At 36.7% G+C, this 12,185-nt stretch overlaps 1 protein-coding gene across 1 annotated transcript in view; it reads right to left on the reverse strand.

Moving 5' to 3' along the window:
• grk1b (G protein-coupled receptor kinase 1 b) overlaps positions 1 to 12,185 on the reverse strand; it is a 68,012-nt gene that overhangs the window by 18,465 nt on the left and 37,362 nt on the right. Inside the window, exon 3 of the mRNA XM_039749626.1 lies at positions 10,211 to 10,368. Coding sequence (XP_039605560.1) covers positions 10,211 to 10,368 — 158 coding nt within the window. The remainder of the gene's footprint in view (positions 1 to 10,210; positions 10,369 to 12,185) is intronic.

Below are 12,185 nucleotides of genomic sequence, written 5' to 3' on the forward strand. Positions count from 1 at the left end.
TTTTTTTGGGATGGCCTGCATTGGCTTAGGAGAAGTGTCCTGTTTCAGCCACTGGATGAAGGTGGGCAAGGCATTATAGATGTGTTCGGGAGAGTTGCTGCATTTCGGCTACAGACTTTACAGAAATTGTTGTATCCTTCTGAGCATCAGCCGTGGATGGATTTGGCACAACGTTTTTTTGACCACATTGAAAACCTGAAATTTGGAAAAACTCTGCTGCTGTGCCAGGTGAATAAATTTGATATGTCGGACATACCGGACTTTTATAAGAGTCTTTTAGAGCCTGGCAGATGGTGACAATTAAAGGGGATGAGGACAGCCTGTCATTGTTCTGGGTTTTGGAAGAGCCCATTGTTAATAATGTGAAGTACAGTAGTTCAGTGGCACTGTCTCAAACTTTCATAAATCATCTTAAACATGGAGTGTGCACAAAACTAAAACATGTTATTGACTGTGAAAAGTTTTGTTGGAAGAACGCAAATGAAATTGCACACCAAATTGGAGTGCGGTCAGTGAGAGTGGTGCAGACCTTTTAACACAAGTGAAGGCTTCACTGTCAGCTGAGAGATCGGCACTCCTGAGAGACATGTTTAATGAACGGACTCATCCACCTGAGGATCCTGATTTTCCTACACTTTTGGTATCTCCCGGGGGTGACTGGACAACGGCGGAGCAGAGCAAATTTCTTTCGTGGAGAGGCTGATGGACCTGCCTTTGCCAACGGCTACAGGGAAACAATTGTACTGGCTGTGCGTAAAAGTTAGACATCGAGACTCCCTGAGGACGATAACAGACACTCCATGGAGAAGAAAGATGGACTGCACAGAATTCTCAGAGCCAGCCTGGAGGTCGCTATACAAGCCACCATTGACCAGTAGGGTGGGTGATTTACAATGGAGGGTCTTACATGGGATCTTAGCTGTGAACTCCTTCTTGTCAATTATTATACCTGGGGTGTCTGACAGTTGTTGTTTCTGTGGGGAAAGAGAGACCGTGTTTCACTGTTTTATGTTTTGTCCAAGGCTTGAGTCCTTGTTTAATTTAATAGAGAGGCTTGTTGGGGGATTGGAAATGGTGTACACTAGGGTGGGCTTTCTGTTTGGTTTTAAAAAAACTAAAAGAAACACAGATAATGTGAATTTGGCAAACTTTATTATGGGGCAAAGTAAATTAGCTATTTGGAAAACGAGAAAGCACAAAATTGAAGGGAATGGTTTACAAGATCCGATTGTGTTTTTTAAAATACTGTGCCTTAGTCGCATTTTGATTGATTTTAATTTTTACAAATCCACAAAGAATATGGAAAAGTTTAAAACAATATGGTGTGTGAATAGTGTACTGTGTGAATGTGATGATGAGGAAATGCGGTTTGTTTTTTAGGGGGTTTTTGTTGGTTCAATTGTGTGTTTTTTTTTTTTTGAAAAAAGAACATGTAAATATATTTATAATAATGTGTAAGTTGTATATTTGATGTTTTTGTCAATAAAGTTTGTTTTTAAAAATAAAATATCTATCTATCTATTATATAGTGGCTTTCACATCTATCTATCTATCTATCTATCTATCTATCTATCTATCTATCTATTATATAGTGGCTTTCACATCTATCTATCTATCTATCTATCTATCTATCTATCTATCTATCTATTATATAGTGGCTTTCACATCTATCTATCTATCTATCTATCTATCTATTATATAATGCCTTATCTATCTATCTATCTATCTATCTATCTATCTATCTATCTATCTATGTATTATATAATGCCTTATCTATCTATCTATCTATCACCTAATGGATCTCTTTATCTACAGTATGTGTCAGCTAATGGATGTCTTTCAATCTCTTTATTATGCTTTGGCCACATCAGTCTTCATCGTCTGTTCTTCAGTATCTCCTAAAGCTCTTCTGTTTTTCTATGACGCTTTTTCCCATAGATTTTACCTACTGTAAGAATGCTGCTAATTTTCTTTTACTGGTGGTGTCCCTATGTTTTTCAAACTGGTGACTGCCTGGGGGTGTTTGGGGGGACCACACCAGTTCATAGTTCTCTAATTTTAATGACTTCCTTTAAATTGCATCTCATAGTTTTTAAATTAAGTCAAAATGTTCCTCAGTTGTTGGATTAAAGTGCTGTGCTTTCAATGTACAATGTTTCTTGCACACAAAAAAAACAAAATTAGTAGCAGGCTGTTGCTGCCTCTACAAATTTATATAGATAATGAAAATTTAAAGCCATTTCCAATCTGGAGGAATATTTCAGACAAAATTAAACAAATAAATACATTTGCAAATAAATAAGTGCATTGTGAAAAGTGTCACTAAATATAAATATAATAGTATGTAAGTATAAATAATTAAATTTGTCATGAAATATTTGTCATTTATTTATTTCAGGAACATGCCATATGAGATAATCAATGAAATGAAAACTGTCATTTTCACCCATCACTTTAATAAATGTGTGTGCCCAACTTAAAAACATTAAGCCACTAAGTTATGCTAACCCACATATTTAAGGAAATATAAACCTATCTTGTATTTTAGGCTTAAAAGTAATTAACCCTGTATATTAAGGTATCCATAATTATTATGCAGCTTCATTACCTCAGCAGCTCTGCCACTAAACAGGCTTGTGTCTTTTTTTTGTCTCCTTCAGCCCAGAGTGGCACTCCCTGAGGGCAACTGACCACGCCCTTCCAGTGGGAACAGTAAGAAATGGAGACGCCCCTAATGTTGGCATCCCATTTGGACCTGAACCTCTGAGAAGGACAGAGCTCCCCAGATCTTTTGAAGAAAGTATTCAGCACTGTAGCTATTGAGGTAATTTATTTTTATTTCAGCACCATCAAGCACCTGTTTACTATGTCTGCAAGCAAAATAAAAAGGGTGACCCGGATGGCATCCCAGCAGTTTTCAAGAACTACGAGTGTTCCTTTCCCCTGTCCACTCTAAATATAGTGATCTATTACACTAAATTTGCCACCAAAATGACACTTCTATAACACAGTTTAACACAAGTGAAATATAAAATTAAAATATTGCAACACTCTGGTCTTCTCTTGAATCAAACTACAGGTTTCCATTTGATCCACTTTCTTAATTAGTAACTACTTACTGCTCCTTATGGAAACTGCTTCTTTTGCCTTATTTTTAATTTATTTGCATTTTAAGATTCAAAACCAAGTGTTCTGACAAAAATTCAGGCAAACTGTGTCTTTTGCATTAGCAGTAACTGCTCATGAATTAAAGAAATGTCTTGAACAAAAACCTGCAGCCTCTGAGGGCCAGCTGCAGTGTGCTGTGAGCTCCTGGTGGTCCTGTGCTGTTCGGTCTTAATGCTTATTTACAGTAACAAGACTAAGTTTTGGGTTAGCACTGTTGCATTGTGCCTCAGAGCTGCGGACTAGAAGCAGACCATGGCGAAGACTAAGTGCGGTAACAGTGGGCTTCAGGGAGTTGAAGAAGGGGAACAGAGTTGCGTATAAACTTAGAACACCTTTTAAGCAGGTTTAATGGGCTTAGTATGGTAGGTAATGTAACAAAATGAATCAGTCAGCCTGTTACCAACATGAAAAAGCATTGATATGCTATTAGCAAAACATGGAAATAATCGTTTATATTTGAAATGAAGTACAGTGTGATATTGAATCAAATACATTTAACTCAGTGCCAATGAAGAAGACAAGTAATGCACACAAATATGTATATCACATAATGTAAGAAATAGGAAAATACAGGTGAACACACATTTATCTATTAATCTTCAATAAAAAGATGCAGAGTCCTTAATTATGAAATCGCTCAGCTGCAGATTCAGAGAGTGCACTGCCAGTTTCTTCCATGCTGCATTCCTTGGGAGTGCCATGATGGTACTTTGACACTGTCCTCTAAATCTGTTGTGACATTTCTCACAGTAAGTAAGTATTGTATAGCGACCCTGCTCGGCTATGAAGTCTGTGCTGTGAGGAGGCATTCTTCAGGAATATTGTCCAGCCTCTTACTTGCTATTTTTATATGTTTTGGTGACAGTTGGATTAATTTGATTAGCAAAAGATGGGTGCATAATGAATGAAAAAATCAACTCTTCTTAGATATTAATTCTATACAGTGCTCATCAGCTAATGACAGGGGGATAAGACGGCAGCTATGAGATGAGTGTGTAGGGAATAGTAAGTTAAGCTCCATTATCTAAGGTGCGTGGTCGAAGATAATAGTGTTGTACTTAACGATTTGATAATGGGCAAAAAAATATTGTCTATGATAAATAATCAGTTCTTGAGTAATTGATGGACTTGTGAGCAGAAGGAATATGCTCTAAGTTTAGGATTTAGAAACCTCCAGGGGTCTGATAAGTTCTGTGTAATTATTTTTGCAGTATTAGATGTTATCACGACTGTAGCTGAAGACCTATTCAGGTCTGGATTTAAAACACAATTAAAGTCTCCGGCCATTATAATTTTATGGGGTGTTCATATTAGGAATAGATGCGAATACATTTTAAAATGAAATCTCTGTCATCCACGTTTGGGGTCAAAAATATTTATCAGAATCACTTTAGTATTAAATAAATTGCCCATCGCCGTGGCATATCGCCCTTCAGGATCACATATTACATCTGACGCTACAAATGGGATAGTTCTGTTGATTAAGATTCCCACAACACTAATTTTCTTTGTATAGCTGGACTGAAACATTTGAATAGTCCAATCCCTTTGCAATCGAAACTGGTTGTTACTTATGTGATACTCCTGTAAAAATATTACGTTGGCATTTAAACCTGTTAAGTGAATGAGTACTTTCTTTCTCTTTAAATCATGATTGAAACTTTTGACAATTATCAAGTCTTCTGTATTATCTACATAATTGGGAAATGAGTTGCAGCAAGACCAGATTAAGACCCCACCATAGGCTCCAGGGTGTCACCCATATCTATTTACACTACATGAATATCACATATTAAAATAAAATGAGCCAGGGGAATGGTCTTCCTTGGGGATTTAAGCCTTGATCCCTCATATATGTGATTACAAGACAGCAATATAATTTATGAGTAATCAAGTTTTTGTATTGTACTGTGAGGTACCGCTAAAAAAGAAAAATGCCGGCATTACTTGAGGCACACACCCAGGCCACCCTGACTGTAGAGAGATAGGTATACTTTAGATATGATTCTACTAACATGTACCTTTCTTTGTCATTACTTTCCGTATAGGAATTTCATATATTCAAAGTGAGTAAAATGTACAATAACAAAAGCTAATCTAATGTAGTTTAATAATTGGAATTATCTCTCTATTATATTGAAAAGTTTTCCATCATGTCTGTGTTATACAGCTTTGACCACTCCCCTCCACACCACTCGACCTATCATTACGCTTAGTGCGCACATCCTCTCTGTACCACCCTGTGACTCTCTCAGTGCTAACTCTCCCCTCAACGCAGTCAGTTATAATGGCAAGGCAGAACAGCAAATTATCTATTCAAGAACGTCAAATTTTACATTGTGATGGAAACAGAGTGGCAAGAGCTGATAATGAATTTTGAAAAAAAGAAAATGAACAAAAAAGAGCTGCATATAATAAAAATCAAGAACATGGGGAATTGTCCAATAAACGAAAAGAAAAATATCCCGAACAATATGCAAAAAAGCAACATTTATAGAATGTACATTAGAGGATCAAGTAATTCATAATATTGTTTTTGATTGGCATTAATGTAATTTAATTTTTTATTTCCTTTTTATTATGTTTTACTCTTTTACTTTTACTTTTTACTACGTTGTATTATTCATTGGTATTCCAAATAGACAGTTGTTGTGAAATACTCAAGTAACTGACTTTTTGCCTATAATAACTAAGGACCAAACTGTCTTCCTCCCACACCCTGCATACTCTTCTACAGTGTATATCATCTCTTTAAATACAATTGCGTTCTCCAACAAAGGAGCACCCCAATGCCCTTTGAGTGGCTCAGACGTGAGATAGTGGGCACCTACCCCCAGTGGTTGGCAAACGACGCAAGCAGGGGGCAGAGCTCCCTAGTTTTTTAATAATTTAACATAGCTGCATACTTTTTCCATGTGCTCTGCTCCTTTATATCAAGAAGAATGTGTAGCAGCATGTTGTTAACTGAAAGAGGGTGAGACATAGTTGTCAAAGTGCCAATTTTAACGGCGGCCAAGCATACCTAGAAGAAACACAAGGCTAGCTGCATATTAGTTAAACTTAGCATCATTCTTGTTCTGCTGTTCACAGCAACAGCACTTAGACCTGAAGATCATCTCTTCTTAGTCCCATACTACATAGTCTGGTCTTGATCTGCAGCTGGTATGGTAGGATCTCAGGTACGTGGCAACTGACCCTCTGAGTCTGGCATTCCTGTGCTAAAATAACAAGAACATGCTGAATTTGAGAAAGATGTCGATGTTTTTACGTACAATCAGCCTCAATGTCAACTTCAACCTTAACAATAAATTTTATGTTTGCCCCAAACGTTTGTGATAAAATTTGGGAAAACACATTGTAAAACGTTTCTGCAATAGCATAGATCAAAAAAGTTAAATAAATTTAGTTTATTAAGTTTCTGCAAACATTTTTACTTGTGATTTTTAACAGACTATTCAGGGTATGTGGGTGGGCTCTGACAAGTATTATTGTTTGATTAGTGAACAGTCATTGCTCAAAGTTGTGACTGGGCCTCGGTGGTAGATATGAGTGCATGTACAACTGTCCAGAATTACTGTGTGAAGCGGCTACTTTATTTCAAGAAGCTATGAATTTATCATCAGGACTATGCATCTGAATTACCTGCTGTAAAGATGGCACTCGATGGCTGAAGATTTACATCCACTCGACAATACACAAATTAAAATACAGTACCGGCTAAAGGTCACCCTCTCAACATTGATGAGTGCAAATGACAGTCCTCATTTCAAGGTGTATTTTATGTTGAATGCGATGTCATTGATGTAAAGGAAGAAATGAATAAATACATAAAGAAATAAGCAACAAAAACATAGCACATTTAATTATAGTTTTGCATGCATATCATTGTGTTATTATGTTTTTACTAGTGGAACAAATAGATTTCTGCACGCTTTAACACAAAACATGTGAACATTTGAATTAAACCATGCACATGCGTTGTAAATCATTCCCACAATTTTTTTTTCTTTGGTAAGCTTCGTTAATCCCTGGGGGGAAATTGTCTCTTGAGTTGGCCAAAAATCAAAATGAGTCTCTTAAAATATTTTATGAGGAATAGAAAAATATCCGGCATTCAGAGGTATCATAAACATAGAATGGCAGTTTTATTTCATTAATTCATTAGCACTTTCAGAGAAGGTTATTTTTATTTATATAATTTGTTAGCGTTTATGTACTTCTGTACTTTAAAGATAACATTCACTGTATGCTTTGGGTGCTTTTGTGGTCCACATACAATCAATTTAATACCATATGCTATTTACATACACAGTATCTATGATATATACAGTATATATTGTTTTGTGCACTGCAGGATTACACAGCCATCAACTTGATAACAAGATTTCCTCATGATACTAGTAGATTTCTAACCTGATGATTGATGCGTGGCCTGATATCACAAACAATGAAGCACCCCAGTGGACAACTGCCCCGGCACTGGATGTATATAGCCTGACATTAATCGGTGATTCTCCTGCACTGTGAAATCAGTCAGGCTGTTTATTCATTATTTGTGAAGACCTTCATACCATGTGGTGGCTCTGAGGCTAGGGATCTGCGTTAGTAATCGGAAGGTTGCTGGTTCAGATCCTGTAAATGCCAGAAGTGATTCCACTCTGTTGGGCTTCCTTGAGCAATGCAGTTTACTTGCAATTTCTCAGTCCCGGGTATGACGTTAATCTGCATCCAGCCTTGCAGAGAGAACTTGGGGCTTGGTGGCAGGATTGGCACTCCAGCCACTGTAAAAAACCTCACACTGTTCCATCCCATTCAAACTAGTGTGGCGGTGAGGTGTCACCTGTTGCACTACTGTCCTAATTGGTCCTAGTTTGGGATCATGAGATAGATAGATAGATAGATAGATAGATACTTTATCTATCTATCTATCTATCTAATCTATCTATCTATCTATCTATCTATCTATCTATCTATCTATCTATCTATCTATCTATCTATCTATCTATCTATCTATCTATCTATCTATCTATCTATCTATCTATCTATCTATCTATCTATCTATCTATCTATCTATCTATCTATCTATCTATCTATCTATCTATCTATCTATCTATCTATCTATCTATCTATCTATCTATCTATCTCATGATGGTGAGTATGGCAACAATTTATATCAGTGCATGCTCCCAACCCCTCTCTCATACCAAGTTCTTTGTTCAGCTAAATATCATTTATCTTTTGGCTAATAAAGGAATACTGAAGACTCCACACACAACCTTAATACCCAACACATCTATTTGCTTTTTCCATATAAGGTCAGGCCACCTTGTGGGTTGGCAGTGTCCAAGAACTCATTGCTTTCAAATTATATTTAAATACCTAGCAGTTTTCATGAAGGATGAAATTTTATGTAATTTCTTCTGGAGAGCATGACCCTATGTCAAAAACAATTTTATCATTAACTAGGGGGCTTTGCTTGCCTGCGCCTGGGTTTGGTTTATCAGATATACAATTTAAAGATATTGTTATTTTCATGGGAATTGTTACATATACATCATTTTCACTTTTACTTTAAAACTTTAGTAAAATCAATATTTGGAATGAACTTTTCTTCAAGATCGCATCGAATTTTGATTCCATGTTTGGACTTACAACGTGACAATGCAACATAAAACTGCCTGTGAGTAAATATAATTTCTTTGTCTCTAATAAATAAAACAACTTTCTCTAATTTTTGTCCATGCTCTTTGTTCTTTGCTTTGTCGTTGATGTGTCATCTAGAAAGTATAAAATTATTGTGCTGATAAAATTTATAAGAGCTGAGAGCACAGGACGTGTGTGAGACAAAAGCATTCACATAACTGAGGTTAGATGACCGTGGTCTTTGAAAATACTTGTAAGTAGGGTGTGACTTGAAAGAATCTCATGTTAAAAGTCTCCGTCTCACGGGACTTCATACCGCACCAACATTTTTAGAATCTTTTAATTCTCGCTGGCAACACGAATTAGACGCTACAAGTCTCCGACTTAAAGTTTAAATCCGAACAATATATTCAAGCTTTTTTCTATTATTTCACCGAGTAATAATTTCCATTTGTTTGTGCTAATGCGATCTTTCCTATCCTTTTTTAGAGACTTTGGAATTTTCGTACTTCCATTATCTCTAACCTGCTGTGCATGTGTACTCCACCAACATTTTTGAATTCTTTATGACGTTCTACTTTGTCATCTACTCTTTGTCCTTTATTTCCATTCCCGGGCGTGGTTAAATCTCTTTCTCACAGGACGTATAACACTGCTCATGTTGTGATGTAGCGACTGAACGCACGCTAAGGAGATGCAGTCAGATCAGCTGCTGGCTTGCTGCTGCTTCTGGCGAGCTGAGTGCTCTGCTTGTTGCGCTGCATGTCAGTCATTTAAAAGCCTGTACAGCAGCTGCCCTTTAGTCTCACTGTCCTGTTTATAATAGAGATATATTCTTCTACAGGATTATTGAATGAATTCAGTACAGCTTTCTTAACAATGTTGGACTCTCTCACTCTTTCTCTCTGTAATTTATTACTTTATGATTTAGACTAGCTGGTTGGATTCTTTAGTGCTAATCACATTTCCCAATTTCTTCTTTAGAGGTTTCTTTTAGGGCAGGCTTAGTGTTGTTAAATGTTTACCTAGTGGAGTTTTATGACGTTTTTTGTACGAGTAGAATCTCCATGTGGGCTCCCAGCCTATCTCTAGAAGTTCTGCATTTACCTTACCATCTTATACTCTAAGCAGTGTAATTAAATAATTAAAAATATACATAAACAACAAAATTAAGAAAGGCAAATCAGCCTAAATGAAGTATATTAACCAACCAACACTATGGACTAAATAATCTCTTCTTGTTTGTAACATTTTTATGTTTGTAGACCGCTATCTTTTAAATTGGTCAGCAGAGGCTTCTGCACATTTCTTTAGAAGATCCTCTGTGACGGGATCCAGCATTTGCTTTTTTTAAATTTCCCAGCAGCGCATGTATGAAAGCTTCACCCTTCTTTCAAACCTTTATCATCAAGCAGCACATTCTCTGGTTTGAGGTCCCGGTAGATAATCCTGTTCTGGTGAAGATGTTCTAGACCGCAGATGATCTGAGCAGTGTAGAAACAAGCTCGCTCCTCATTGAACCCAGGGTTCTTCTCGTCCACATTGTAGACATGAAACCTGTAAAATAAGGGCAGTCACTCAGCACATGTTGATTGATGAAGGCACACACGATGTCGGCTAATTCTGTTAAATAAGTGACAAGAGTATGGGAACAGCGCTATATAAACAAAATGTATTATTATTATTATTATTATTAAATGGTCACAATGAGGAGTCAAATAGAATGACCCCTTTTATTGGCTAACTAGAAAGATTACAATATGCAAGCTTTAGAGGCAGCTCAGGCCCCTTCTACAGGCAAGATGTACTGTAATACAGAAACTGGGCCTGTGTTTATACAGACACCAGGACAGATACACCATTGGGAAACCTTCATTTGGGTCATCTTAAATGTAAAAAAATTAATAGACCTCTGCAGGCTAAAAGCTAAAAAAACAGAACCAATTCTATTAAGTGCATGACTAGGATTTCTCAAAATATAAAAAATCATGTCCATCATGTAAGTAATAGTGCCTTTAGAAAGAATTCAGACCCCCTTCACGTTTTCATATTTTGTTATGCTACAGCCATTAAAGTTTTTAATTTTTTTCTTACATCCAACCAGGGGTGCCTCCAGAATCTGTTTAGTGGGGTGGCCAAATAGTGGCAGTGAATATCATAGACTCAAATTACAAGGTATAACAGTTATATAACAACAGGATTGTGTAATAATATTTTATTAAAGAGAGCAGAAATCAGATCATTCATTGGCCTACTAAATACCGATTTGCCAAATTCCAATTTGAAAGTATCACATATAGTTGCCTTTCTTAATAATTATAATCGGATACTGATATGGGGTATGTAATCTACAGTATATAAAAGTAAGAGTAAATTATGATTATGATCTAGTTAGTTAAATTAACATTACGTTACTTACTGACATAAACAGTACTGACGTTTCTACACCTTGTTTAGATTCCACCTGTGGTTAATCCAGTTCATTGGATAAGATTAGGGAAGACACACACCTGTCTACAGAATGCCTCACAGTCAAGCACAAACCAGAACATGAGGTCAAAGAAATTATCTGCAGAGCTTAGAGACAGGATTGAGTTGAGGAGCAGATGTGAGGAAGACATCAAAAATTATCTGCATCATTAAAGAGCACAGTTCACTCCATTAATTCTAAAATGGAAGATGTTTGTAGCGACCATGACTCTTCCTAGAGTTGGTCACTCAGCCAAACTGAGCAATCACAGCAGAAGGACCACAGCAAGAGACGTGACCAAGAACCCAATGATCACTCTGGCTGAGCTCCAGAAAACCTGTGTGGAAATGGGAGATACTAATTCCAAGTCTACTTGGAATTTGCAAAAAGGCACGTAAAGGACTTTCAGACTGAGAGAAACAAGATTAATTGGTCTGATGATATGGATATAAATGATTTGGATGAGAATATAAATAACAAGCCGGTTAAGTTTGTAAATGATACCAAGGTAGGTCGGTGGATTGGCAGATAATTTGGAATCTGTTAAATCATTACAGAAGGACTTGGACAGTATACATGCTTTGGCAGATGAAATTTTATATATTACACATAGGAAATAAAAATGTGAGATTTGAATACACAATGGGAGGTCTGAAAATAAAAAGTACACCTTATGAGAAGGATTTAGAAGTCTTTCTGGACTCAGAGCTATCAACTTCCAGACAGTGTTGAGAAGTCTGACAGAATGTTAGATTATATAGCACCCTGATGTGTTGAGTACAACTCCAATGAGGTTATGCTGAAGCTTTATTCATGGTGTGGCCTCATCAGGAGTACTGTGTGCAGTTGTGGTCTCCAGTCTACAGAAAATGATAAGGCAGCGCTAGAAAAGTTCCAGCGAAGT

Source organism: Polypterus senegalus, chromosome 3, assembly GCF_016835505.1.
Source record: "Polypterus senegalus isolate Bchr_013 chromosome 3, ASM1683550v1, whole genome shotgun sequence".
NCBI classification, from domain to species: domain Eukaryota; kingdom Metazoa; phylum Chordata; class Cladistia; order Polypteriformes; family Polypteridae; genus Polypterus; species Polypterus senegalus.